The sequence below is a fragment of the Callithrix jacchus genome, chromosome 20, assembly GCF_049354715.1.
Source record: "Callithrix jacchus isolate 240 chromosome 20, calJac240_pri, whole genome shotgun sequence".
Classification (NCBI taxonomy): Eukaryota; Metazoa; Chordata; class Mammalia; order Primates; family Cebidae; genus Callithrix; species Callithrix jacchus.
The window spans coordinates 26,363,978-26,390,802 of NC_133521.1; the positions used below are offsets into that span (position 1 = coordinate 26,363,978).

Genomic DNA, 26,825 nt, shown 5'->3' on the forward strand with positions numbered 1-26,825 from the left:
TTTTCAAGTGTATTGAAGGCAGCCAGTGGCTGTCTAATTGCCACTTGTCTGGTATGAGGGGTGCTCTGTGATAGCTGCTGCTTCTAGCCTTCTTTATCTTTGGCTCTCAATACTCTTGATCTCTCTCCCTCACAACCCCCCACTGTAGTCCTGATTCTACTGCTCTTGCTGTTTCTTCGGAGGAGAACCGTGGTCAAAGAGCCCTTACTGCCCCCGGAGGATGACACCCGGGACAATGTTTATTACTATGATGAAGAAGGAGGCGGAGAAGAGGATCAGGTAGGTTTCTAAAACCATGGTAGCTCAGTGATGGTGTCTTTATTTGGAAGAAGCAATTTCTTTATTTGGATAGAGAGAGGTAGGCATTTGAAACAACTCTGCATCACTTTGTATATTATCTTTTTAAGGCCAAGAAAGTAGACCATCATCATCATCACCAACACAGCTAATATTTATCAGTCCCATACTGTTTTGCACCCCAATGAATGAACTGAGGCACAGAGCACTTCAGTAACTTGTCTAAGGTTACACAGCTAGGAAGCGACAGAGCCAAATGGTCTGTCTCAGAGCCTGCACTCCTCATTGCCATTCTCCGGACATGAACTTCAACCAGATTATCTTTGGCACAGAACAACTGGTCTGCTTTGTTTCTCTTGAGTTTTTAGTTAGACCAAACTGCTTTTCATCAATATTATATCTTTTTTTTTTTTTTTTTGAGATGGAGTCTTGCTCTATTGCCCAGGCTGAAGTGCAATTGTATGGTTTCAGCTCACTGCAACCTCCGCCTCCTGAGTAGCTGGGATTATAGGCACCGGCCAAAACATCCAGCTAATTTTTGTATTTTTTAGTGGAGTTGGGGTTTCACCATGTTGGCCAGGGTGGTCTCAAACTCCTGACCTTGTGATCTGCCCACCTTAGCCTCACAAAGTGCTGGGATCACAGGCATGAACCACTGTACTTGGCTGTCAATGTTATATTTTTAGTCCCTCTGTATTTCCTGATTTGGGAGATGATCTTAACATCTTACCCTAGAGTTGTTCAGGGAACTGTTCAGTGTCTTGGAGAGTCTACTTACCATGGGGGTTTGTCACAGAGTCCTGCTTTTGACTCAGGCCATGGAGAGAGGCACAATTTACTGAGCTCCATACAACATAGGGAGAAGGGTATACAGAGAAAAATATTGTTCCAGATTTCAGGGACTTCTAAGTCTAGTTGGGATATCAGATATATCGTATCAGTGAGCAACAGAGCAACCAATCCCAGAATCTCAGCAGCACACAACATGCAGGTCTTCTCATGCATTGTGGGGTAGCTGTGGCAACTGCTGGTTTCATCTTAGCTCACGAGAATCTGTAGGATGGCTGGGGCTCAGCAGATTTAGGCAGTGTTTAGCTGAGTGGCTCTAAACTGCTAATTATATTCAGATTTGTTCCATGCAAGTCTCGTCTCTGTACCAGCAAGCTGATGCCTTTTAGACCTTTGCCTGTGTTGTGTGTTCCTGTCCCATTGGCTAAGCAAGTCACATGACTAAGCCCCAAATCAATGGAGGTAATACTCTTCTCACAGGCTAGGGTTGGGAGGGAGTGAATATTTGCTAAATAATTATCTCATTGTCATGTCCTATGAAAATTAGTAAGGCACGGCCGGGCTCGGTGGCTCATGCCTGTAATCCCAGCACTTTGGGAGGCTGAGGCGGGTGGATCACGAGGTCGAGAGATCGAGACCATCCTGGTCAACATGGTGAAACCCCGTCTCTACTAAAAATACAAAAAAATTAGCTGGGCACGGTGGCGCATGCCTGTAATGCCAGCTACTCAGGAGGCTGAGGCAGGAGAATTGCCTGAACCCAGGAGTCGGAGGTTGCGGTGAGCCGAGATCATGCCATTGCACTCCAGCCTGGGTAACAAGAGCGAAACTCTGTCTCAAAAAAAAAGAAAATTAGTAAGGCACACAAACTATATCTGGATCCACACATGCTATGCACAATTCTTTCGGCTATATTTTTTTCCAGTGCTATTTGGGAAACTTTTAGCTTGAAAACTGTCATTTTGCAGTGAACTGGTAAAGATCATACAGTTGGCAGTGAAGACATCATCCAATATTGTAATCCGTAAACTGGACTGAGCCCTGTGCTTATGACTGTTTCTTTCTTACTCTTCGTTGTACTTCTACCTTTTTCTCCAAAGGACTTTGACTTGAGCCAGTTGCACAGGGGCCTAGACGCTCGGCCTGAAGTAACTCGCAACGATGTCGCACCAACCCTCATGAGCGTTCCCCGGTACCTTCCCCGCCCTGCCAATCCCGATGAAATTGGAAATTTTATTGATGAAGTAAGTAATTCATGTGGAAAATCAAAGCATGGCTCATCTCTCAGCTCAGAAGGGAGGAGTTGTGTCAAAAATGAGAAAAAAGTCTTTAGATTCTTTACTAAGTTTTCAGCTTCCCTGAGCCCTGCTTTCCTTAATCTGTGTCTCATCTGAATTTCGGATCTAATAATGCTTCAAATTGCAAAGTCCGTGTGGCAAAACCAAGAATAATTATTTAGTAGATCTAGAAAAGAGGCTAGGGACATTCTAAGTAAATTTCATTTTAGTTTCGCTAATGGAATTTACCTCCCTTGCCTCCCACTACTGGTTGGGATATAATGATAAATGTATATCACAAGTCTACCTGAGTATTAGAAAAATAGAATCTGTATTGTATATGTCAGAAATGCATTCAGCTCTAAATACAAGAAGCTGAAACAGATGGGAGTAGATTTACCTTGTACAAATAGTAAGCTAGGGTGAGCAGTCTAGGCTGGTGGATCAGGCTGTTCCATGTTTCTGCTCCATCATCTTAGCATGTAGACCCTAGTTCTCAGGCGTGTTGCCTCATAATCACGGATGGCTGCCACAATCCAGACCTGAGGCCTGTATTCCAGCAGGAAACAGTATGAAGAGCAAAGCAGAGGACAAAAGTCTGTCTTCTAGCAAACCGTCTTCTTACTCAACAAGGGAGTTGTCCACCCAGTTATTGGCCAGAACTATCAGAAGGCTTTGCCTACTTGCAAGGGAAAATAATAAGGCATTAAATGAATTAGCTTAGGGTAAAATGAGAAAGAACCCAGTAAAGGAATAGTCTGGCAGGGTCTGTTTCCTTAAGCTATGTTCTCTAATAACTTGCCTGGTTACTGGAATGGTTTTTGGGCTTGTCTGATGGTCCAAGCCCAACCCTCAGTGAGTCTCTCTGGTGAAGTCTGTGTTTGCTTTAGCTTCCTATAGGAGTTGTCAGTGAGGACTATGAGGCACTGCAGTGTTAGAAGTGACCAAGCCACATCCATTTTAGCTACTGGAGAAAACAGTAACCAGTTTAACCACCTCTCTTATTTATTTATTTATTTTATTTTCATTTTTTGAGGCCGTTTTACTCTTGTTGCCCAGGCTGGAGTGCAGTGGTGTGATCTTGGCTCACTGCAACCTCCAACTCCCAGATTTAAGAGATTCTCCTGCCTCAGCCTCCCAAGAAGCTGGGATTACAGGCACCGCTGGCACGCCCGGCTAATTTTTGTATTTTTAGTACAGACGGGATTTCATCATGTTAGCTAAGCTGATCTCAAACTCCCGACCTCAGGTGATCTGCCTGCTTCGGCCTCCCAAAGTGCTGGGATTATGGGCGTGAGCCACCGTGCCTGGTTACCGACCCATTTCAGATACATCTGGATTCGGGCCTTACCTCCATTCACACTCATTTGCAAGTCATCACTTGTATTTGTAGTTTTTATTTAAATTATAAAAATAATATGCTAAAAAAGAACAAGATCATGTCTTTTGCGGGAGCACAGGTGGAGCTAGAGGCCATTATCCTTAGCAAACTAACACAGGAACAGAAAAGCAAATACCACATGTTCTCACTTAAATGTGGGAGCTGAATGACGAGAACTCATGGACACAAAGAAGGGAACAACAGACACTGGGGTCTACTTGAGGGAGGGGTGTGGGAGGAGGTGTGTACAGGTTATTTCATCGTAGTTATCTTTTACAGAAAAGACTGGGTACTGGGCTTAATACCTGGGTGATAAAATAATCTACACCAAACCCTCACAGCGAGTTTACCATTTGTTATCTATATAACAAGGTTTCACATGTACCCCCGAACCTCAAAGTTGTTGTTTTTTTTAAGTGTGCTTGCTATTTTAAAAATATAAATTATGGTGTGGGGGTGTACACCTGTTATCCTAGCTACTTGGGATGCTGAGGCAGGAGAATCACTTGAACCCAGGAGGCGGAGCTTGCAGCGAGCTGAGATCGTGCCATTGCACGCCAGCCTGGGTGACAGAGCAAGAATCTGAGACTCCATCTCAAAATAAATATATTTTATTTATTTCATAAAATGAAAAGATATAAAGAAAAAAAAGGCCAGGCACGGCTGTGACTCATGCCTGTAATCCCAGCACTTTGAGAGGCCAAGGTGGGTAGATTGCCTGAGGTCAGGAATTCAAGACTAGCCTGGCCAACATGGTGAAACCCCATCTCTACTAAAAATACAAAAATTAGCTGGGCGTGGTGGCGCACACCTATAGTCCCAGCAACACAGGAGGCTGAGGCAGGAGAATCACTTAAACCTGGGAGGCGGAGGTTTCAGTGAGCCGAGATCACACCATTGCACTCCAGGCTGGGCCACAAGAGTGAAACTCCATCTCTTCCTTAGTTCCCATACCCTTGCTCCCCAGATTTAACTGTTAAGCATTTGGCATTCATCCTTCCAGACCTTTGTGGGCTGAAATGCAGCCTGCATGCACCAGTATGACTATCTCCAAAGTTTCCAGCTCTGCGCATCACAGCTGGTGGTGTGGAAGCCACACCCTTATTTGTGGGGACTCCATCCTGACTGATTGGTGCTTGTATCTCTCCTGCCTACATATAACTTATCATTTCACTTTCTCTTTCCATCAACAACATATCCTGTGCATCTTGCTGTGCCAGCATGTATAAATGTACTTCGTTGGTGTTCACTGCTCTGTGGTGTGCCACAGTCTGGGTATATTGTCATACCTTACATGGTGCTAGACTTCTTGTCCCAGATGACAGGTGTGCCCTTCCTTTCACTAAAAGATCCTGTTGTCCCCTTTCTTCTTTAGAATCTGAAGGCGGCTGATAGTGACCCCACGGCCCCACCTTATGATTCTCTGCTCGTGTTTGACTATGAAGGAAGTGGTTCCGAAGCTGCTAGTCTGAGCTCCCTGAACTCCTCGGAGTCAGACAAAGACCAGGACTATGACTACTTGAACGAATGGGGCAATCGCTTCAAGAAGCTGGCAGACATGTACGGAGGCGGCGAGGATGACTAGGGGACTCGAGGGAGACGGGCCCTAGACCCGTGCGCTGGGAAATGCAGAAATCATGTTGCTGGTGGTTTTTCAGTGCCCTTCTCTTGAGATGAGTTTCTGGGGGAAAAAAGAGACCGGTCAGTGATGCAGTTAATATAGTTAGATTTTCCACTTTATAGCTCTAATCGATGTGTGTTAGAAAAGTTTTGACTTACTCCTAGAAGCTATTTTTTTTCCCATCTCTCTTTACATGGTGATGTCCAAAAGGTACCCAATTTTAATATTCCAGAAAAACAGCTTTAGTGTCAGAAGATTCACCTAGCACCTTGCAGATTTTCTTAAGGAATTTTGTCTCACTTTTAAAAAGAAGGGCAGAAGTCAGCTATTCTAGTTCTGTGGTTTTGTGTATATAATTCTTTTTTTTTTAATTTGTGCACTCCCGCTCATTGCTACAAAGTCCCCTTCCCCCCCTTTTTTTTTAAACAGGTCTCAATCAGCCAGGTTGGAGTGCAGTGGTGCAATCACAGTTCACTGCAGACTTGACCTCCCAGGCTCAAGTAACCTCCCACCTCAGTCTCCCAAGAAGCTGGGACCACAGGCATGCACCACTATGCGTGACTAATTTTTTAAATATTTGAGATAGGGTCTCCCTATGTTACTCAGGCTGGTCTTAAACTCTTGGCTCAAGTGATCCTCCCATGGTGGGCTCCCAGAGTGTTGGGATTACAGGCATGAGCCACTGCACCTGCCCAGCTTCCAAATCCCTGCCATTTTTGTTTTTTTGAGACAGAGTCTTGTACTGTCACCCAGGTTGGAGTACAGTGGCATGATCTCAGCTCACTGCAATTTCTGCCCCCTGGATTCAAGTGATTCTTCTGCCTCAGCCTGCTGAGTAGCTGGAACTACAGGTATGCACCACCACACCCAGCTCATTTTTGTGTTTTTAGTAGAAACAGGGTTTCAGCATGTTGGTCAGGCTGGTCTCAAACTCCTGACCTTGGGATCTGCCCACCTTGGCCTCCCAAAGTGATGAGATTACAGGTTTAAGCTACTGCACCTGGCCCTCCCTGATGTTTTTTAAGAGACAGAGTTTCACTCTGTCACCAAGGCCTGGGATGCAGTGACGTGATCATAGCTCTCTGTAACCTCAAACTCTGGTGCTCAATCAATTCTCCCACCAGCCTCCTCTTTATTTTTTGTACAGATTGGGTCTTGCTATGTTGCCCACGCTGGTCTTGAGCTCCTGGCCTCAAGCAATCCTCCTGCCTTGGCCTCCCAAAGTGCTGGGATTTGCAGGCTTGAGCTGCTGCGCCCAGCCTCCATGTTTTAGTATCTACTCTCACTCCTGAATTCAGTTGCTTTGCCCAAGATAGGAGTTCTTTGATGCAGAAATTATTGGGCCCTTTTAGGGTAAGAAGCTTGTGTCTTCATCTGGCCACATCTTGACTGGGTATTGTCTACTCAAGATCTTTGATGGCTTCCCTCTTTCATCTCCTGATTACGTAACTTGCAATGGGCATCTATCCAGTGACTTGTTCTGATGTGTTCATCGATGTTTATTTAGCACTGAAATAAGAGTTATATACTCCCGGACTTAGAATAGTGCCTGAAGTGCTGTAGCCAAAGATAGAGTGGAACTATGAAAAGTGGGCATGGAGATGGCAGGAAATCTTGTCATTGAGTCTGTCAATTTAACAAACTGATGCTGAGGATGACTGAGGTAGGTCTACTTCATCTCTGAAAATTCTGGAGGGAATGGAGGAATCTCAACATGTGTTTCTGACACAGGATCTGTGCTTTGTACTCAAAGCCCAGAATCCCCAAGTGCCTGCTTTTGATAATGTCTACAGAAAATGCTGGCTGATTGACACATTTGCCCGATTCCAATTGTGCATAGAAAACTGAGAATATTTAAAATTCCAATTGTTTTTCTTAGGAGCAAGAAGAAAATGTGGCCCTAAAGGGGATTAATTGAGGGATGCGGGATGGGAGTGGAGAGGATCTTGAATTGGATCTTTTTTTAATTTAAATGTGAGTTTCCACTTTTGACAATCAAAGGAAAGACTTGTTGAAACAGCTTTACTGTTTCTCAAGTGTTCTGGAGAAAAAAATCAACCCTGCAATCACTTTTTGAAATTGTCTTATTTTTCTGCAGTGCAAGCTGTATCGAATATAGTTGTATGTAGAGAATGTCACCGTAGTCTTGAGTTTGTATGTGTGTGGGTACTGGTATTTTCTTTGAGGGTGGAAAAGGAAAACCAAGCTGAAAATTATTCTCAAAGATGAATTTTTATAAATTTTATTAAAGAATTTTGTTAAACCATTGTCGAACTTGTTTGATTCCACCACATTTCCAGGCAAGAGAAAACATGGATGGAGATAACCTCAGTCAAACATGGAGAAAGGCTGAGCGCGGTGGCTCATGCCTGTGATCTCAGCATTTTGTGAGGCCGAGGCCGGTGGATCACTTGAGCTCAGGAGTTGGAGAGCAGCCTGGGCAATGTGGTGAAACACCACCTCTACAAAAACACAAAAATTAGCTGGGTGTGGTGGCACGAACCTGTAGTCCCAGCTACTTGGGAGGCTGAGGCATGAGAATCACTTGAACCCAGGAGACGGAGGTTGCAGTGAACCAAGAGCATGCCACTGCGCTCCAGCCTGGGCAACAGAGTGAGACTCGGTCTCAAAACAAACAAACAAACAAAAAAAATGGAGAAAGAAGCTTCATGCTGAAATAACTTCTCCAGAAGTTTCTATCATTATACTGGGGCAACATAGGAGAAACTACATTCACATGGTAACCTAAATAAATAGGAGAAACTAAATTCACATGGATTTGAACAGTATCTACACGACGTGGTGAAACCAAAATTCCCATGTCCACAGGAGACTATGTGGGCCGAGCTGAAGGACAGGACAGAGCCAAGTTTCAAACAACATTCTTGAAGTCAGCAAGTGAGTGTACAGGTCAGTGGTTCTCTGAATGTGGCCCCTCCCCCATGGGACATTTGGCAATTTCTGGAGTACCTGGGGAGCTGTTGTCACGTCAAGGCCAGGCATGCTGCTAAACATCCCTGCATAGCACAATTCCCCACAACAAAGAATTACCCAGCCCAAATGTCAGCCACTGTTAAGAAATGCTGGTGTAAGCCTAAAACTTTTCTCTGTTGAAGGGGTGTGACTTTTCTTTGGGTAATTTTTTAGTGTGATATAATACCACATACAATTTACCATTTTAGCCTTTTTTTTTTTTTTTTTTTTTTTTTTTGAGACAGGGTCTCACTCTGTCACCCAGGCTGGGGTGTAGTGGTACAATCACAGCTCACTGCAACCTCAATCTCCCAGGCACAAACAATCCTCCTGTCTCAGCCTCCCTAGTAGGTGGGACTACAGGTGTGCACCATTGCACCTAACTAATTTTTAAAATTTTTTTGTAGAGACAGAGATCTCACTATGATGCCAAGGCTGGTCTTGAACTCCTGGACTCAAGTGATCTGTTCTTCTTGGCCTCCCAAAGTACTGGGATTACAGAAGTGAGCCACCAGGTTGGCCTCATTTTAGCCATTTTTAAGTATACAGTTCAATGACGTTCAGTATATTCACGTTGTATTGCAACCGTCACCACTATCCATCTTCAGAACTTTTTCATCATCCCAGACTGAAAACTATGTACCCAGTTATTTTAATTGATTTTAAGTGTACAATTCGGTGGTATTAAGTACATTCAAAATGTATAACCATCAGCTCTGGTTTTAGAACTTTTTCATCATTCCAAATAAATGTTGTATCTAGTGGGCAGTAAATTTCCACACCTGCCTGCCCCCATCCCCTTATTTCATTTATATTCTCTTCACATAAGTAAGCCCCTTTAATCATCCTTTTGAATCTGGCTTTTCTTTTTCTTTTTTTTTTTTTTGAGACAGAGTCTCACATTGTCATCTAGGCTGTAGTGAAGTGGCGTGATATTGGCTCACTGCAATCTCCACCTCCTGGGTTCAAGCAATTCTTCTGCCTTAGCTTCCCAATAGGGGAGACTACAGGGGTGTACCACCATGCCCAGCTAATTTTTTTTGTATTTTTAGTGGACATGGGGTTTTACCATGTTGGCCAGGATGGTCTTGATCTCCCGAACTCGTGATCTGCCTGCCTCAGTCTCCCAAAGTGCTGTGCTGGGATTACAGGCGTGAGCCACCATGCCCAGCCTTTTTTTTTCTTTTTTTTAAAAGACAAGGTCCTGCTCTGTTCCGCAGGCTAAAGTGCAGTGGTGCGATCTTGGCTCACTGCAACTTCCCAGGTTCAAGCCATTCTCCTGCCTCAGTCCCCTGAGTAGCTGGGATTACAGGAGTGTACCACTATGCCTGGGTAAATTTTGTGTTTTTAGTACATAGTTTCACCATGTCGGCCAGGCTGGTCTCAAACTCCTGACCTCAAGTGATCCGCCCACATTGGCCTCCCAAATTGCTGGGATTGCAGGCATGAGCCACTGTACCTGGCTGGCAGTGAAAATTAAAAAGACATTTTGGGGAAAATTGAGGGCTTTGATATGTATTACACGTTCCCAAATGAATATTTAATTTTCTTGGGTATAATATTGGTAATCTGGTTCTCTCAAAGAACTCTTTATTAGAGACAGAGTTTCATCATGTTACGAAACCAGGTGCCAGGTCTCTGAACTCCTGGGCTCAAACACTCCACCCACAGTCCTGGAATTACAGACGAGCCACCTCGCCCAGCCCCAACTTTTAATTTTCAGTCTCTTGTTAATTAAGAAGAAAATACCTTCCCAGTTATTATCAGAAACTATTAGGCCAGGCACAGTGGATCACTTAAGATCAGGAGTTGGAGACCAGCATGGACAACATGGTGAAACCTTGTCTCTACTAAAAATACAAAATTAGCTGGGCGTGGTATGTGTGCCTGTAATCCCTGTTACTCAAGAGGCTGAGGCAAGAGAATTGCTTGAAGCTGGGAGGTGGAGTTTGCAGTGAGCTGACATCACTCCAGCCTGGGTAATAAGAGCAAGACTCCATCTCAAAAAAAATAAAAACTATTAGTTTACCCTCTTTATTACCCAGCAAACTACAGAAAGGATAGAGTGCAACATGAGCAGTATGGAGTCTTAATGCAATTCATGAGGACCACTTAGTCCTTACATGAATCTGGTTGCTAATATTTCTATTATATTGTGACAATGACTCCTGACTGTTATACCTCATTTTCTTTATCCATTCATCTGTTGATGAGTACTTAGGTTGATTCCATAGCTTAGCTATTGTGAATAGTGCTGCAGTGCTCATGGAAGTGCAGACACCTCCATGACACACTGATAAACCTTTTGGGTAAATACCCAGAAATGGGATTGCTGGATCCCTTTATCCATTTTTGAATTGGGTTGTTTACTGTTGAGTTTTTAAAATATCTATTCTGGAAATTAATCACTTATTAGATACATAATTTCTTCACATCCTCCCCAGCACTTGTTCAATTTCTTTCTATGTATTTTATAATCTTGTAAAATTTATGTATTTTGAGATGGAGTCTTGCTCTGTCACCTAGTCTGGAGTGCAGTGGTATGATCTAGGCTCACTGCAACCTACGCATCCCAGGTTCCTCAGCCTCCCAAGTAGCTGGGATTAAAGGTATTCACCACCACACCCAGCTAATTTTTTTGAATTTTTGTAGAGATGGGTTTTCACCATGTTGGCCAGGCTGGTCTCGAACTCCTGGCCTCAAGTAATCCTACCGCCCCAGCCTCCCAAAGTGCTGGAATTACAGGTGTGAGCCACGGCCTCTGGCCTTGTTTTGCTTTTTATAGTAGCCATCCTAAGATGCGTGAAGTGGTGTCTCATTGTGGTACTGATGTGCATTTTCCTATCAATGCTGAATACCTTATCATAGGCCTATTGGCCATTTGTATATCTTCTTTGGAGAAATATACATGCAAATCCTTTCCCCATTTTTAAATTTATGGGCTACAAAATGATGTTATGATTTATGAATACAATGTGAAATAATTAAAACAAGCGTTGGGGAGAATTTGAAACAGGAACAGAGTTTTTGTTTCAAAAAAAATGAAGACGTTCTGGAGATGTATAGAGGTGACGGTTGCACAAAAGTGTGAATGTACTTAATGCCGCTGAACTGTGCACTTAGAAATTCTAAATTTTACCTACAATTTAATGCAAATGGTAAAAGTCCAGAAAAAATAGAATAAGGACAAAGAAAGAAAAATGGTCTTATATAGAATAAAAATTAAATTGTTCATAGAGCACCTACTGTGTGCTGCGAGGATCTGTACCAGCAAGGAAAATTTTTTTTTTTTGGGAATAGGGTCTCCTCTGTCACCCAAACTGGAGTGAAGTGGCATGAACATGGCTCACTGCAGCCTCGACCTCACAGGCTCAAGCAATCCTCCCACCAAATCTCCAGAGAATAGGCATATAGGCACATGCCCAGCTAATTTTTATATTTTTTACAGAGATGGGGTTTCACTATGTTGCCCAGGCTGAAAATGTTTTTTCTTTTTTTTTGAGATGGAGTTTCTCTCTTGTTGCCCAGGCTGGAGTGCAGTGGCGCGATCTCAGATCACTGCAACCTCTGCCTCCCAGGTTCAAGTGATTCTCCTGCCTCAGCCTCCCTAGTAGCTGGGATTACAGGCGCCCACCCACCAGGCCCAGCTAATTTTTTATATTTTTAGTAGAGGCAGGGTTTCACTATGTTGGCCAGGTTGGTCTTGAAATCCTGACTTCAGGCAATCCACCCACTTTGGCCTCCCAAAGTGCTCAGATTACAGGCGTGAGCCACTGCACCTGGCCCAAAAATTTTAACCTCTATAAACGTCCATGGTGAAGGCAGTTGGCCCCAGCAAGGGTCTGGAAGCACAGGAGACTTGGTAAACAGCTCCTGTTTCCCTTTTGCTGGTTCATTAGATGCCAAGACACTAGAGCTGTGTTGAGTTCAAATCCTGATTCTGTCTTTTCCAGCTGTGAGCTTGACAAGTTACTTGACATTTCTATGCCTCAGTGTCTTCATCTCTAAAATGAAGGTAACTGGGACGGGCGCCGTGGCTCACACCTGTAATATCTATACTTTGGGAGGCCGAGGCAGGCAGATCACCTGAGGTCAGCAGTTTGTGACCAGCCTGGCCAACATGGTGAAACCCCATCTCTACTAAAAATACAAAAATTCCGCAGGTGTGGTGGCGTGGCCTGTAGTCCCAGCTACTTGGGAGGCTGAGGCAGAAGCATGGCTTGAACCCAGGAGGCAGAGATTGCAGTGAGCCAAGATCGTGCCACTGCACTCCAGCCTGGGCAAGAGATCGAGACTACCTGAAAAAAAAGAGGGTAATTGTATTTGCTGTATAGTGTTTTCAACACTAAATGAATTGAAAGCATTTAGAAGCATGCCTGTCTTGTTGGGGTGTTTTGTTAATTGTTAGCTTTAATTTTGTTACTGAATGAGGACCAGAGCAAGGGAGTTTTGGATAGAGGGAATCATTTAAGCAAACATATGTTAAAAGAGAAAAGACCAAGCATTCCAATTTGGATTGGATTTAATGGGTCAGAACCATAGCACTAAAGTTTTGGATTTAAAACAATTTTTTTGAGACTGAGTCTTACTCTGTTGCCCAGGCTGGAGTACACTGGCGCAGTCTCGGCTCACTGCAACCTCGATCTCCTGGGTCTAATGTTTGTATTTTTAGTAGAGACCAGCTTGTTGGTTAGGCTGGTCTCGAACTCCTGACCTCAGGTGATCTGCCCACCTCAGCCTTCCAAACTACTGAGATTACAGGTGTGAACTACCGTGCCTGGCCATACTTTTGTGTTTTAACAAAGCTGCCCAGAGCAAATTCCAGTTCTATAAACCAAAATTCCATAAGCTTAAATACAAAAGTCTAAGGAAACAGGGTACTTAAAACACATCTGAATGATTTGAAGCTGGGAGAAGCCTGAGAATGTTTCCTCCTCTTCAGACAAGGGCCGATTTACACTACAGCCTCATGGACCCTAGGCACTCCTCCAACATCCTACCACACATATTAAAATGTACCCAGTGTTCCACATGGGATATATTGCTTTGCTGTAAAACATTTTATGGGATCTTATGGCATGAAATTATGCATGACAATTAGAGGCGGTTCAGCCCACAGAGCCTACAGGATAAAAACAGAAGGGATGTCCAGGTCCTATAATACTTTGGAATAAAGGATACTCTGCTCTGAATATCCTCTAATCATCTTTTGTAAATCCCACACCAGTACTGCCCTCAGACTTAGCCTTGGTAGGCTCCTGCCTTGGGATCATGCTCAAGAGGTACCATCTGGCCTCCTCTGCCATGCCCCTCTTCCTCGGCAAGAAATCTGCCAGGCTTGGAGGACTTGCCTATCCACAAATCTCAAAATCCTCACCCTCCTCCAAGACCACACTCTGTATTCTTTGTTTGTTTGTTTGTTTGAGACAGGGTCTCAGTCAGCCTGGAGTGTAGTGGTGTAATCATGGCTCACTGTAGCCTCAACCTCCTGGGCTCAGGGGATCCTCCCTCTTCAGCTTCTCAAGTAGCTGGACCACAGGCACATGCCAACAGGCCTGGCTAATTTTTGTATTTGTTTCATAGAGACAGGGTCTTCCTATTTTGCCCAGCCTGGTGTCACACTCCTGGGCAAAAGCAATCCTCCCACCTCAGCCTCCCAAAGTGCTGGGATTACAGACATGAGCAACCACACCCAGCCCACAGTCTGGGTTCTGAGGCTGTGGAATTCCCTGCCAAACCATCCCAGGCCTTCTTTTAGGACTCTGCAGGTCTCTTCCCTTGGTCTGCCCTCTGGACGGTGCACTGTGCTCCCCATCTGCAGTTCTAGACCTGGAGGGGCCAAGTGGTAGCTGCTTTGTGGAAGGGATGGGGTGTGGGTGTAGACAGAGCCTGAATGCGCAGGGCTGTGGGTGCCCACACATCTAAGTGCCCAGCCCTCATGGTGCAGGATAGAGACACTGGGTATGGTTGCCACCACGCCTGGCTAGTTTTTGTATTTTTAGTAGAGATGGGGTTTCACCATGTTAGCCAGGCTGGTCTCGAACTCCTGATCTCAAGTGATCTACCCGCCAGCCTCCCAAAGTGTTGGGATTACAGGCGTGAGCCATCGCGCCCAGTCTGAATATTGTTTTTCTTATCCATACTTCACTGTAAGCAGATATAAGTATCTGTCTGCTTCATTATGTCTGCCAGTGTTGAGTACCTGAGTATTTTCATATTGAAAAATAGATTCTTTTATGATAAATTACTTCTCTCTTCCTTCTTTACATAGCAGTTAATCATATTGAGCTTCGGAAATTGTGTGCGTGGGCAGATTGTGTTAGCCATTTTTGGGTTCCCTCAGACTCCCCGGACTAATCCAGGACAGAAAAAAAACGTGAAGGCGGCGTTCCCGACAGATTTGGCCCCGCCCCACGCTGCGGGCCCCGCCCCATAGTGCGTCCAGCGTCTTCTGCCACACTCAACATGGCGGCGGCGGGGTCCTGCCGTGGCGCTTGAGGTAGTTGCGAACGTCGCGTTCCACTCCAGTCATGGCGGCCCCGGTACAGGCCGTTGGCAACGCGGCTCAGGAGATATGCAGTTTGGATCGGATTTTGGAGGCATTGAAGCTGCTGCTGAGCCCGGGAGGTGAGAGGACGCATCTCGGCGCCGGGCTGGACCCGGGACTGTCAAGGGGCGCCCGGCTTCTGGGGTTGCCCTGCCTCCCGCAGCGTGCGCCCCTTAGGCTCGCCCCGGGACCCTCTGCCCGCTGCTGGGGGCTTTGAGCAGTGTCACTACCCATCCTCATTACATCTTTGAGGAAACTCAGGCTCAAGGGAGGGCGCTGGATCCGTTGACTGCTGATATTAGACAATATCTCTTGAGCACTTGCCTTGTGCTGGGCTCTGTCAGGCGCCTTGGGGGAGTTATTTCATTCGGTCTTTACTGCAGCGCTCTTGGGAAGGGTATCTGGACCTAGCTCCTGAGAGGGTCGGGCGCCAGCGACATGGAACGTGTGAGGTCTCTGCCGCGTGAGGGCGCAGGGACCAGTGTGGATCCTTGAGATGTGTAAAAAATGCTAAGCGGCCCAGAAATTGGAAGCAGTGACATTTGAAATGGATTTGGGGAGAGTATTTAGGGGTTTCCAGTCGCCTTTAATCTTGGTGGTGCGTGGACAGTTTTTTCCCAATCTGGAATCTGAAGGGACATTGGGAGTGGTTGAGGCTGCCACTCCTTTTACGACTGAGGACACCACTGAAGAGATTAAGTAACCTGTTCAAGATCATTTGGTCAAATTAGGGGCAGAACACGGACCTAGGCCTGAGATCTACTGAACCCCCTCTCAGAATCAGACAAATTCTTCAGTGTAGAGGCTCTGATGTTATCTGGAGCTTTCGGAAAGGACGTAGGAGATAGAGCTCTACTTATCATTGGGGAAGTGATCTGTAGAATTAGCAAGGGAACATGAAAGGCCAAGGGGGATCATTTCCTAGTCTCAGATTTTATACTCAAAACTGCAAAAATTTCTGCAAACATTATGTCATACCAGTGGGAAGTGAACACAGGTTATTAATTAGTAAATGAGTGCCTACTGAGTGTCAGTCCTCATAGTAGGCTGTTTACATTTTATTTATTTATTTATTTGAGACAGAGCCTTGCTCTGTTGCTTAGACTAGAGTGCAGTGGCATGATCTTGGCTCACTGCAACCTCCACCTGCCAATTCTCCTGCCTCAACCTCCCAAGTAGCTGGGATTACAGGCACCTGCCACTGTGCCCAGCTAATTTTTGTATTTTTTTTTTTTTTATTATTTTTTAAAGACGGAGTTTCACCATGTTGGTCAGGCTGGTTTTGAACTCCCGACCTCAGGTGATCCACCTGCCTTGGCCTCCAAAGTGCTTGGATTACAGGCATGAGCTACCATGCCCGGCCAATTTTTGTATTTTTAGTAGAGATGGGGTTTCACCATCTTGGCCAACCTGGTCTTGAATTCCTGATCTTGTGATCCACCTGCCTTGGCCTCCCAAAATGCTTGGATTACAAGTGTGAGCCACCACACCTGACCTACATTATTTAATCCTCATAACCATCTCCTGGGATCAGTACTACTTGTATTCCATTTCTTTAGATGAGGGAACCAAGGTTCATTATAATGAAGGAACCAAGGTTCATAACCACTGTACCAAGGTACATTAGAAATTACCCAATGTCAGACTAGTAAGTGGCAGAATTTTAATTTAGGTCCTTTCCACTAAAAGTATGGTAAATATATTACATTGTCTCAAAAGTCAGACTACAATATAGAATTTTAAGTTGCTAATGGAGAGATCACTTGTCTTGTAACTGCAACTCTTTTTTTTTTTTTTTGAGACGGAGTCTCACTCTGTTGACCAGGCTGGAATGCAGTGGCGTTCACTGCAACTTCTGCTTCAAGTGGTTCTCCTGCCTCAGCCTCCTGAGTAGCTGGGATTACAGGCATGTGCCACCTCGCCCAGCTACTTTTTGTATTTTTAGTAGAGACGGGGTTTCACCATGTTGGCCAGACTGGTCTCAAACTCCTGACCTTAAGTGATCTTCCTGCCTTGGCCTCCCAAAGTGCTGGGATTACAGGTGTGAGCCACTACATCTGGCCTGCAACTCTCTATAATGTGACTGAGAACAAGTTTAAATAAGCAAAAATCCTGGAAGTAATCATCTATCACAAAACACATATATTAAGCTTCATTTATACAATACTCTAATCTCTATGAGTATGTGATGGAGTACATATATATGTACTCACTAACTTAAGTTACAGAAATTCAAGCATTCCTATTTGAAAAAGAATTAGTGTGTAAAATTATATTATTTTGTATTATATGAATCTGTCTACTATTTGATCATATTAGCTGCTGAGGGAATTTAAAATATCTATAGTGGCTGGGTGAGGTGGATCATACCTGTAATCCCAGCACTTTGGGAGGCCTAGGCAAGAGCCCAGGAGTTTGAGACCAGACTGGGCAACATAGTGAAACTCTGTTTCAACAAAAAATAAAAAATTGGCCAGGCATGGTACTACACACCTGTGGTTCCAGCTACTGGGGAGGCTGAGATGGGAGGATTGCTTGAGCCCGGAGGTCCAGGTCTAGGCTGCAGTGAGCCATGGTTATACTAGTGCACTCCAGCCTGGTTGACGGAATAAGACCCTGTTTCGTTTTGTTTTTGAGACAGTCTCACTCTGTCACCCAGGCTGGAGTGCAGTGGCGTGATCTTGACTCACTGGAACCCCCACCTCCCAGGTTCAAGCGGTTCTCATGCCTCAGCCTCCCTTTTACCTTGTTGGCCAGGCTGTCTCAAACTCCTGACCTCAGGTGATCCGCCCACCTCAACCTCCCAAAGTGCTAGGATTATAGGCTTGAGGCACCATGCCCAACCGAGAAGTCAGCTGGATTTTCGTATCTGCTTCTCCAGTCTGTCATGATAGGTGGTTTTGACTGAAGTACATGAAGAAAACCTAGACTCACATAGATATGTAGTTGGAAAGGAAGGAGAGTTCAATCATCTTTTCAGATAATTATGTCTATTCTTTTGTACAATTCTAAAACTCAACAAGATAATCTCTGCGTGAATTGTGTGGGGAAAAAAAGTGAAGAGAAATTCAACAAGAGGTAGTATTTTTTTTTTTTTTTGAGACAGAGTTTCACTCTTGTTGCCCAGGCTGGAGTGTAATGGTGCCATCTCGGCTCACCGCAACCTCCTTCTCCCAGATTCAAACAATTCTCCTGCCTCAGCCTCCTGAGTAGCTGGGATTATAGGCATGTGCCACCATGCCTGGTTTATTTTGCATTTTTTTTTTTCTTTTTTTTTGAGACGGAGTTTCACTCTTGTTACCCAGGCTGGAGTGCAATGGCGCGACCTCGGCTCACCACAACCTCCACCTCCCGGGTTCAGGCAATTCTCCTGCCTCAGCCTCCTGAGTAGCTGGGATTACAGGCATGCGCCACCATGCCCAGCTAATTTTTTGTATTTTTAGTAGAGACGGGGTTTCACCATGTTGACCTGGATGGTCTCGATCTCTTGACCTCGTGATCCACCCGCCTCGGCCTCCCAAAGTGCTGGATTAAGGCTTGAGCCACCGTGCCCGGCCCTATTTTGCATTTTTTAGTAGCGATGGGGTTTCTCCATGTTGAACTCCCGACCGACCTCAGGTGATCTGCCCGCCTCGGCCTCCCAAAGTGCTGGGATTACAGGCATGAGCCACCACGCCAGGTAAGAGGTAATGTCTTAAAGGTTTGTTGCAATATAAAATCACAACTCGGCTGGGCGCGGTGGCTCATGCCTGTAATCCCAGCACTTTGGGAGGCCGAGGCAGGTGGATCACGAGGTCAAGATATCAAGACCATCCTGGTCAACAAGGTGAAACCCCGTCTCTACTAAAAATACAAAAAATTAGCTGGGCATGGTGGCACGTGCCTGTAATCCCAGCTATTCAGGAGGCTGAGGCAGGAGGATTGCCTGATCCCAGGAGGCGGAGGTTGCGGTGAGCTGAGATCGCACCATTGCACTCCAGCCTGGGTAGCAAAAGCGAAACTCCGTCTCAAAAAATAAAATAAAATCAGAACTCATATCAATACACTTTTCATACTCAGTACTCTTGAGAATGTAAAAGGTACATCATGACTTAGTATTATTATGAAATGGTTTTGACCTTGCAGACCCCCTGAGAGGGTCTTGGGAATCCCCTGGCAAGCCAGGTCTCCATAACATACTGAGACCTGCTACTTTATGGAAATGTCTTCATTTCCAAGTAGATGTTACTTTCATCACCAGTAGAGGGCAGAGTAGACTACTTCATTAAAGGGGCTCCTGTAAAACTTCACTAAGAGCTTTTGTTTTAGATCACTTCCTTTGTGTTCCATGTTTGGGTTCAAAGATCTTACGTCACCGGAAGTCATTTAGAGGTTGGTTAGTGATCTTAATGGTTAGTGGCAACAAGAGGGAAGTAACACTCATTTCCATTTGAGGTATACATTAGCCAAAGGAACCAGATATTCATGCCAGTGGGTCAGAATACTTGCGCTGGAAAGTCCTAGAATATTGCACATTTCTTACTTTTCTGTTCTCATTATTTTTATTATTTTTTGTTTGTTTTTGTTTTTAAGGTGTCATTCAAATGTTCTCATTATTTTTAAAGGATATTATTGTTTCTCTCTCTGTCTCTCTGTTTCTCTCTCCTTCTTTTAAATAGAGACAGGGTCTCCTATGTTGTCCAGCCTGGAGTACAGTGGCTATTCGTAGACGTGATCATAGTACACTACAGCCTCACTTCTGGGCTCAGGCGATGCTTCTGCCTCATCCTCCCAACTACAGGCATGACACTGTGCAAGCTTTCCTGTTTCCTTTTTTTAAAAAATAGAAGCAGTTAATGTTTACTATAGCAAAGATTTTTTTAAATGTAGAGAAACCAAAAGAAGAAAATTAAAATTACCTTAATCTCACTACCCAGAGGGTATCACTACTAGCAATTCAGAAAATATTATTTTTCCTTTTTACAAAAATGATCTCATATGCCACATACTGTTTTATAACCCTAAAATAACCTTTAGTGCAGAGACAATACATATTTATTGTTAAAAAAAATTAAAACTATAATTAGATAAAAAGAAAAATCCTACCTTTAACCCTACCACTCAGAGATCATCACTATTAAAACCTCAAGGTATTAAAACTTTGAGACCCTTTTCTCTGTATATAAACATGAATATATTTTAATATAATTAGAATCATTCTGTTCCTTTATTGACCAGTTTTCAGAATAATAAATTAGTGTCTTAGAGACCTCCAAAGGTAGCCAGTGAAGTGATCTTTTTTGTTGTATTATGAATCATGCATTTTATGTATTTGATGTTTCAATTATTGTATTCCTTGTTCTTAATGATCAAATTTCCCATTTTTGGCTGGAGGGAACCATTTCAGATTGGCTCTTGGACTTTCTGACATGACCATGGTAATCTTTGATCACCTCCTTGCTCTCAAACAAGATACCTCAGGTTCATGTTATGTATTTCCTGCCCCATTTTTAAAACAACTCTCTCTTAGGAGAAGTGACATTTAGAAATCACAATGTGGACACAGGATATTCGTTGCTATTGAAATTATTGGCTGGGTGCAGTGGCTCACACCTATAATCCCAGCACTTTGGGAGGCTAAAGTGGGCTGATTGTTTGAGCCCAAGAGTTCAAAACCAGCCTGGGCTACATAGTAAAACACTGTCTCTACCAAAAATACAGAAATTAGCTGGGCATAGTGCCACATGCTGGTGGTCCCAGCTACTTGGGAGGCTGACAGGAGGATCAGCTGAGCCCAGGAGTATGAGGCTGCAGTGAACTATGGTTATACCACTGCACTCCAGCCTGGATGACAGAGTGAGACCCTGTCTAAAAAAAAAAAAAAAAAAAAAAGAATAAGAAAAGGAAAAAGAAATTGTCATTGCTTTCAGACTTTTTGAAGGATTAGAGCTAGGAAATATGTGGATTTTTAGAAGATGAAATAAGTCTGGAGTTCTTACCAGTATTTCCAATTGAAGTGAAATATTATGAGATTTTCTTATTTTATAAATTTTTTCTAACATTTCATTATGAAAATTTGAAATTATGAAGCTGGCTGGGTGCTGTGGCTCATACCTGTAATCCCAGCACTATGATAGGCCAGTGCAGGCAGATCACGAGGTCAGGAGTTTGAGACCAGCCTTCCCAACATAGTGAACCCCATCTCTACTAAAAATATAAAAAATTAGCTGGGCGTGGTGGCAGGCACCTATAATCCCAACTACTCAGGAGGCTGAGGCAGGAGAATCACTTGAACCCTGGAGGCGGAGGTTGCAGTGAGCCAAGATCGTGCCATTGCGCTCCAGCCAAGGCAACAGTGTGAGACTGTCTCAAAAAAAAAAAAAAGAAATTATGAAGCTTACAGAAAAGTTGAAAAGCTTTTACAGTGAAGATACCATGACCTTCATTCTACAGTTAACAATTTTACTATAATTGCTTTATCACATATTTGTCTACCTAGCTATGCTTTTATCCTATATTTTATATATTTGTATTTTTTTTTTTTAGAGATGGGGTTTTACCATGTTGGTCAGGCTGGTCTTGAACTCCTGGTCTCATGTGATCCACCTGCCTTGGCCTCCCAAAGTGATGGGATTACAGGCATGATCCACGGTGCCTGGCCTGTATTTCTTTTATCTGAGAATATTGCTTCCTAATGAAATTAATGTATTTACTAATGTAGGTACATATATATATCCATACATATGTAAATATGTAATCACACATTATATAAAATGTATAATCACACAATACATACTCATACATATCTATAATATTGTCAAAGAACAAATCCAACATTACCACTACAAACCCACTGTTTAAGGGGTTTTTGTTTGGTTGCTTTTTGTTTTCAGGATATACAAAATCCTATATTTCAAGTCTCTTAAAATAATTTTCTGTGTGGTTATGCTGCTAACTTAATATAGAGTAGGAGTCAGTAAACTTTTTCTCTGAAGGACTAGATAGTAAATATTTTGAGCTTTGCAGCCCATATGGTCTCCGTTGTAACTACTCAACTCTGCCACTGTTATCTCAAAAGCAGCCATGGACTGTATATAAATGGGCATAACTGAATTCCAGTGAAATCTTATTCATGAAAACAGTTGCTGGACCAGATTTAGACTGCAGATCGTAGTTTGGTGACCTTTGGCATAGACCACAGAATTTGGTTTATTGGTTCGTTTTTTATTTTAATGATTGTTTTACATTTTCCTTTTGATTTAATTTTTTAACTATGAGAAACAGCTGATGGGTTCTAAAACTAATAAAATTAGATACAGTTATCCATGTTTCCTCCCCTACTCTCTCACTCTGTCTGTAGAGTACTTATTTTAGTTAGTTTTAATTTATTCTTTCGTAGCTTCTTTTTTGAAAAGATACTCAAGTAATACATGGTTCATATTTATTCCTATTTTTACACAAAAGGTAGCATACTGTATATAGTTTTTTCTGCATCTGTTTTTTTTTTTTTTCTTTTATGAGATGGAGTTTCACTCTTCTTGCCCAGGCTGGAGTGCAGTGGTGTGATCTCAGCTCACTGCAAACTCCACCTCCTGATTTCAAGCTATTCTCCTGCCTCAGCCTCCTGAGTAGCTGGGATAACAGGCATGTGCCACCATGCCCGACTAATTTTATATTTTTAGTAGAGATGGGGTTTATCCATGTTGGTCAAGCTGGTCTCAAACTTCTGACCGCAGGTGATCTGCCTGCCTTGGCCTCCCAGAGTGCTGGGATTACAGGCGTGAACCACTGCGCCTGGCCACATTTTACTTTTGTAACCTAATGTCTTAGAGATTGTTATACAGTTATGAATCTTATAACTTGTAACTTACAACTTAGAGATCATTATAAATCTTCCTTTTACTCTTTTATAGCTGCATAGTTTATTCAACCAGTTTTCTACTAGTGGACATTTGCATTGTTTTCAAATCTTTTGCTAATTTAAGGAGTACTACAATGAATAGGCTTGTAAATAAATCATTTTGCATTTTTTGCCTGTGTATCTATAGGATAGATTCCTAAAAGTGAGATTGCTGGGCCAAAGGGAAATGCCTATGTAATTTTGCTAGATATTGCCAAATTTATCTCCTTGGGGATATACTGTTTTAGTTCCTACCAACAATGTATGAGAGTGTGTTTCCTCACAGACTTGCTACAGAATGTGTTATAAAACTTTTGGATTTTAGCCAGTTTGATAGATGGAAAGTGATATTTCAGTATAGTTTTAATTTACTTTTCTCTTGTTAGGAGCAAGATTGATCATATGTTCATGTTTAAGGGCCATTTGCATTTCTTTTTCTATAAACTGTATCTCTTGCTCATGTAATGTTTTGTACTCTTTCTTCACATTAGAATGTATTATGAACATGCCATTAAATAATGTTCGGCATCATTTAATAACTAGAAAATATTCCATTATTTATTCATTCAACAATTTATTAAACAGCTTGTACTTGTCAGACTTTGTTCCAGGCAAAGAGAATACAGCAGTGAACAAAACAAATTAATGTCCTTGTTTTGATTCTAGTTGGTGCTTTGATTCTAGTTGGTAGAAAGACAATAAACAATAAACAAAATAAGTACTTCACATACATATAGTATGTTAGATACAATTAGACCATAATTTACTTAACAAACATGTTATTGGACATGCATATCTACTTTTACCCTATTATAAATCATGCAGTGTTGGAAATAGTTATTAATCACATTCTGATTCCTTCTAATTTGTTTCTTAGAAGGCATATTAGCTTTAGATTTGAGGTCTGTTGCTTCTGTTTATATTTTCAAAAACAATTTTTTTAGTTTATTTGATCTGGCTGCATGTCCACATATATTTTCAATTTTTTCTTATGTTTTCTAAACAAATAGAAAAGTTGATGGCTAGGTGCAGTAGCTCATGCCTGTAATCCCAATACTTTGGGGAGGCTAAGGTGGGAGGATTGCTTGAGCCCAGGAGGTCAAGACCAGCCTGGGCAACATAGTGAGACCCCCATATCTCTACAAAAGATGAAAAACTTAGTCAAGTGGGGTGGTATGAGCCTGTGGTCCCACCTACTTGAGAGACTGAGATGGGAGGATTGCTTGATCCCAGGAAGTCAAAGGTACAGTGAGTTGTGATTGCGTCACTGTACTCCAGCCTGGGTGACAGAGCGAGACTCCCATCTCAAAAAGAAAAAGATAAAAAGAAAAGCTGAAAGAATTATATGGCAGACACCCTTATACACATTGTTTAGATTCCACAATTCACATTTTTGTATATTTGCTTTATCACATTTCCATTCATCTATCCATCCATTAATTCATGTTTTCTCTTTTTTTTTTTTTGATGCATTCAAGGTAAGTTGCAGATATCACTACATATTATCCTTAAAAACTTCAGAATTATAACATTACTAGAGTTTAATATTTATTTGGATTTTTTTGTAGTTTGTTCATTTGTTTCAGGTAAAATTTATATACAGTGAAATGCACAGAGAATACATTTATCATTCAGTGAGTTTTAAAAATGCATGTACTTGGCTGAGGCATGAGAATCCCTTGAACCCACGAGGCAGGGGTTGCAGTGATCTGAGATCATGCCACTACACTACAGGCTAGGTGACAGAGCGAGACTGTCTCATAAAAAAAAAAAAAAAAGCGTGTACTTTTGTAATTGAAACCCTGGTCAAGATACATATTATTACGTCCAGGTGAGAAAAGGAAAAAAAAAAAAAAGATATGCATCATTACTGTTATCCCAGAAAGTTCGTTTCTGCCCTTTCACAGTCATTTCCCACTCCTATTCCCCTAGAGACAACTGGTTCTGGGTTTTTTACCCCATAGATTAGTTTTGCCTATTCTAGAACTCAATATAAACAAGAAACATCTTGTTAGATATGTGGGCTGTTTCCTTTTTAGGACTATTATGAATAATGCTGCTATGAACACTCTTGTACAAGTCTTTGTTATGAACGTGTGTATTGTGTATTAATTTTTCTTGGGCAAGTATGTTAGAGTGGGATTGCTGGATTATAGGGTCTGTGTATGGTTTTCTCAGAAACTGCCAGACCAACTATGCCTTGATCATGTCATACTTCTGCTAACAATGTATGAGCATTCCAGTTGCTTCACATCATTTGGTAGTATCAATCTTTGTAAATTTTAGCCTTTCTGGTATGTGTAGTGGTATCTTGTTGTGGTTTTAATTTGCATTTCCCTGATAACTAATGATATTGAGCATCTTTTCATATGTAGTTGGTCATTCGAATATCTTCTTTCTTGAAGTATCTAAATAATTGTCCATTTTTAAAATTGGTTTATCTTATTGAGCTGTAAAGTGTTCTTAATATATTCTGGATCAATGCGTTTGTTATATATGTACTGCAAACATTTTCACCCAATCAGTGGCTTGCCTTTTCATTTTTAAAACAGTATATTTTGAAAAGAAGTTTTAAATTTTGTTGAAGTCTAGTTTTTTCCTTTTTGGCTCATGCTTTTTGTGTTATAAGAATTCTGACTGGACACAGTGGCTCACACCTGTAATCCCAGCACTTTAAGAGGCAGCATTTTAAGAGGTGGGAGGACTGCTTGAGCACAGGAGTTCAAGACCAGCCTGGGCAACATAGTGAGACCCCATCTCTATAAATAATTAGTCAAGCATGGTAGTATACAACTGTAGTCACAGCTTCTAGGGAGGTGAGGCAGGAGGATCACTTGAAGGTGGAAGGTCCTACAGTGAGCTGCAGTCAGGCCACTGCATTCCAGCCTGGGTGACAGAGCAAGACCCTGTTGGAAAAAAAAGAAAAGAAACAAAAACCAAAACAAAACAAAATACAAATCATTGTCTGTTTAGGATCATAAAAGACTTTCTTCTTTGTTTTCTTCTAGAAGTTTTAAAGTTAGATTTTGTATTTATGGTCTATTTTGAGTTAATTTTGGTGTATGGCATGAATTAAGGGTCAAGGTTTATTTATTTTTATTTATTTATTTTTTTTGAGACGGAGTTTCGCTCTCGTTACCCAGGCTGGAGTGCAATGGCACGATCTCAGCTCACTGCAACCTCCACCTCCTGGGTTCAGGCAGTTCTCCTGCCTCAGCCTCCCAAGTAGCTGGGATTACAGGCGTGTGCCACCATGCCCAGCTAATTTTTTGTATTTTTAGTAGATACGGGGTTTCACCATATTGACCAGGATGGTCTCGATCTGTTGACCTCGTGATCCACCTGCCTTGGCCTCCCAAAGTGCTGAGCCACCGAACCCGGCCTATTTTATTTTTTTTCCATACCTATATCCAGTTGTTCCAACCTCATTTGGTAAACGAATTTTCTTTCCCTATTGTATTGATTTCATATCTTTGTTGAAGATCAGATAGTCATATAAGTGTGGGACTGTTTCTGGATTCTCAATTGTGTTTTATCAGTCTGCCTAACGGTCCTTATGCCAGTACCACATTGTCTTTAATTACTGTAGTTCTATAGTAAGCTGGGTAGTATAAGTTCTCTAGCATTGTTCTTCACTATTCTGGGTCTTAGAGGTTTCTATGTAAATTTTTTTTCTTTTTGAGATGGAGTTTCGCTCTTGTTACCCAGACTGGAGTGCAATGGCATGATCTTGGCTCACCGCAACCTCCGCCTCCTGGGTTCAGGCAATTCTCCTACCTCAGCCTCCCGAATAGCTGGATTACAGGCGCGCACCACCATGCCCAGCTAATTTTTGTATTTTAGTAGAGATGGGGTTTCACCTTGTTGACCAGGATGGTTTCGATCTCTTGACCTCGTGATCCACCCGCCTCAGCCTCCCAAAGTGCTGGGATTATAGGCGTGAACCACTGCGCCCGGCCTTATATAAATTTTTTAATCAGTTTATCAATTTCTGCAGAAAGGTCTGATGAGATTCTTAGTGTAATTGCATTGACTTTATAGATCAGTTTGTGGACACTTGC

The 26,825-nt window shown here is 42.6% G+C and overlaps 2 protein-coding genes across 16 annotated transcripts in view; both read left to right on the forward strand.

The window, feature by feature from the left end:
- Positions 1-7,631, forward strand: part of CDH1 (cadherin 1) — a 90,860-nt gene extending 83,229 nt beyond the window's left edge. The window contains exons 14-16 of the mRNA XM_035281641.3: positions 149-279; positions 2,187-2,330; positions 5,120-7,631. Coding sequence (XP_035137532.3) covers positions 149-279; positions 2,187-2,330; positions 5,120-5,329 — 485 coding nt within the window. The 3' untranslated portion in view covers positions 5,330-7,631. The remainder of the gene's footprint in view (positions 1-148; positions 280-2,186; positions 2,331-5,119) is intronic.
- Positions 7,632-14,794: 7,163 nt separating this feature from the next.
- The window catches only part of TANGO6 (transport and golgi organization 6 homolog), a 257,175-nt gene continuing 245,144 nt past the window's right edge, over positions 14,795-26,825 (forward strand). For all 15 annotated transcript variants that reach the window (XR_013530108.1, XR_013530109.1, XR_013530110.1 and 12 more), the window contains exon 1: positions 14,795-14,965. Coding sequence is in view for 7 of the 15 variants with exons in the window: in XM_078357570.1 (XP_078213696.1) it covers positions 14,869-14,965 (97 nt within the window). In the remaining 8 variants the exon portion in view is untranslated. The remainder of the gene's footprint in view (positions 14,966-26,825) is intronic.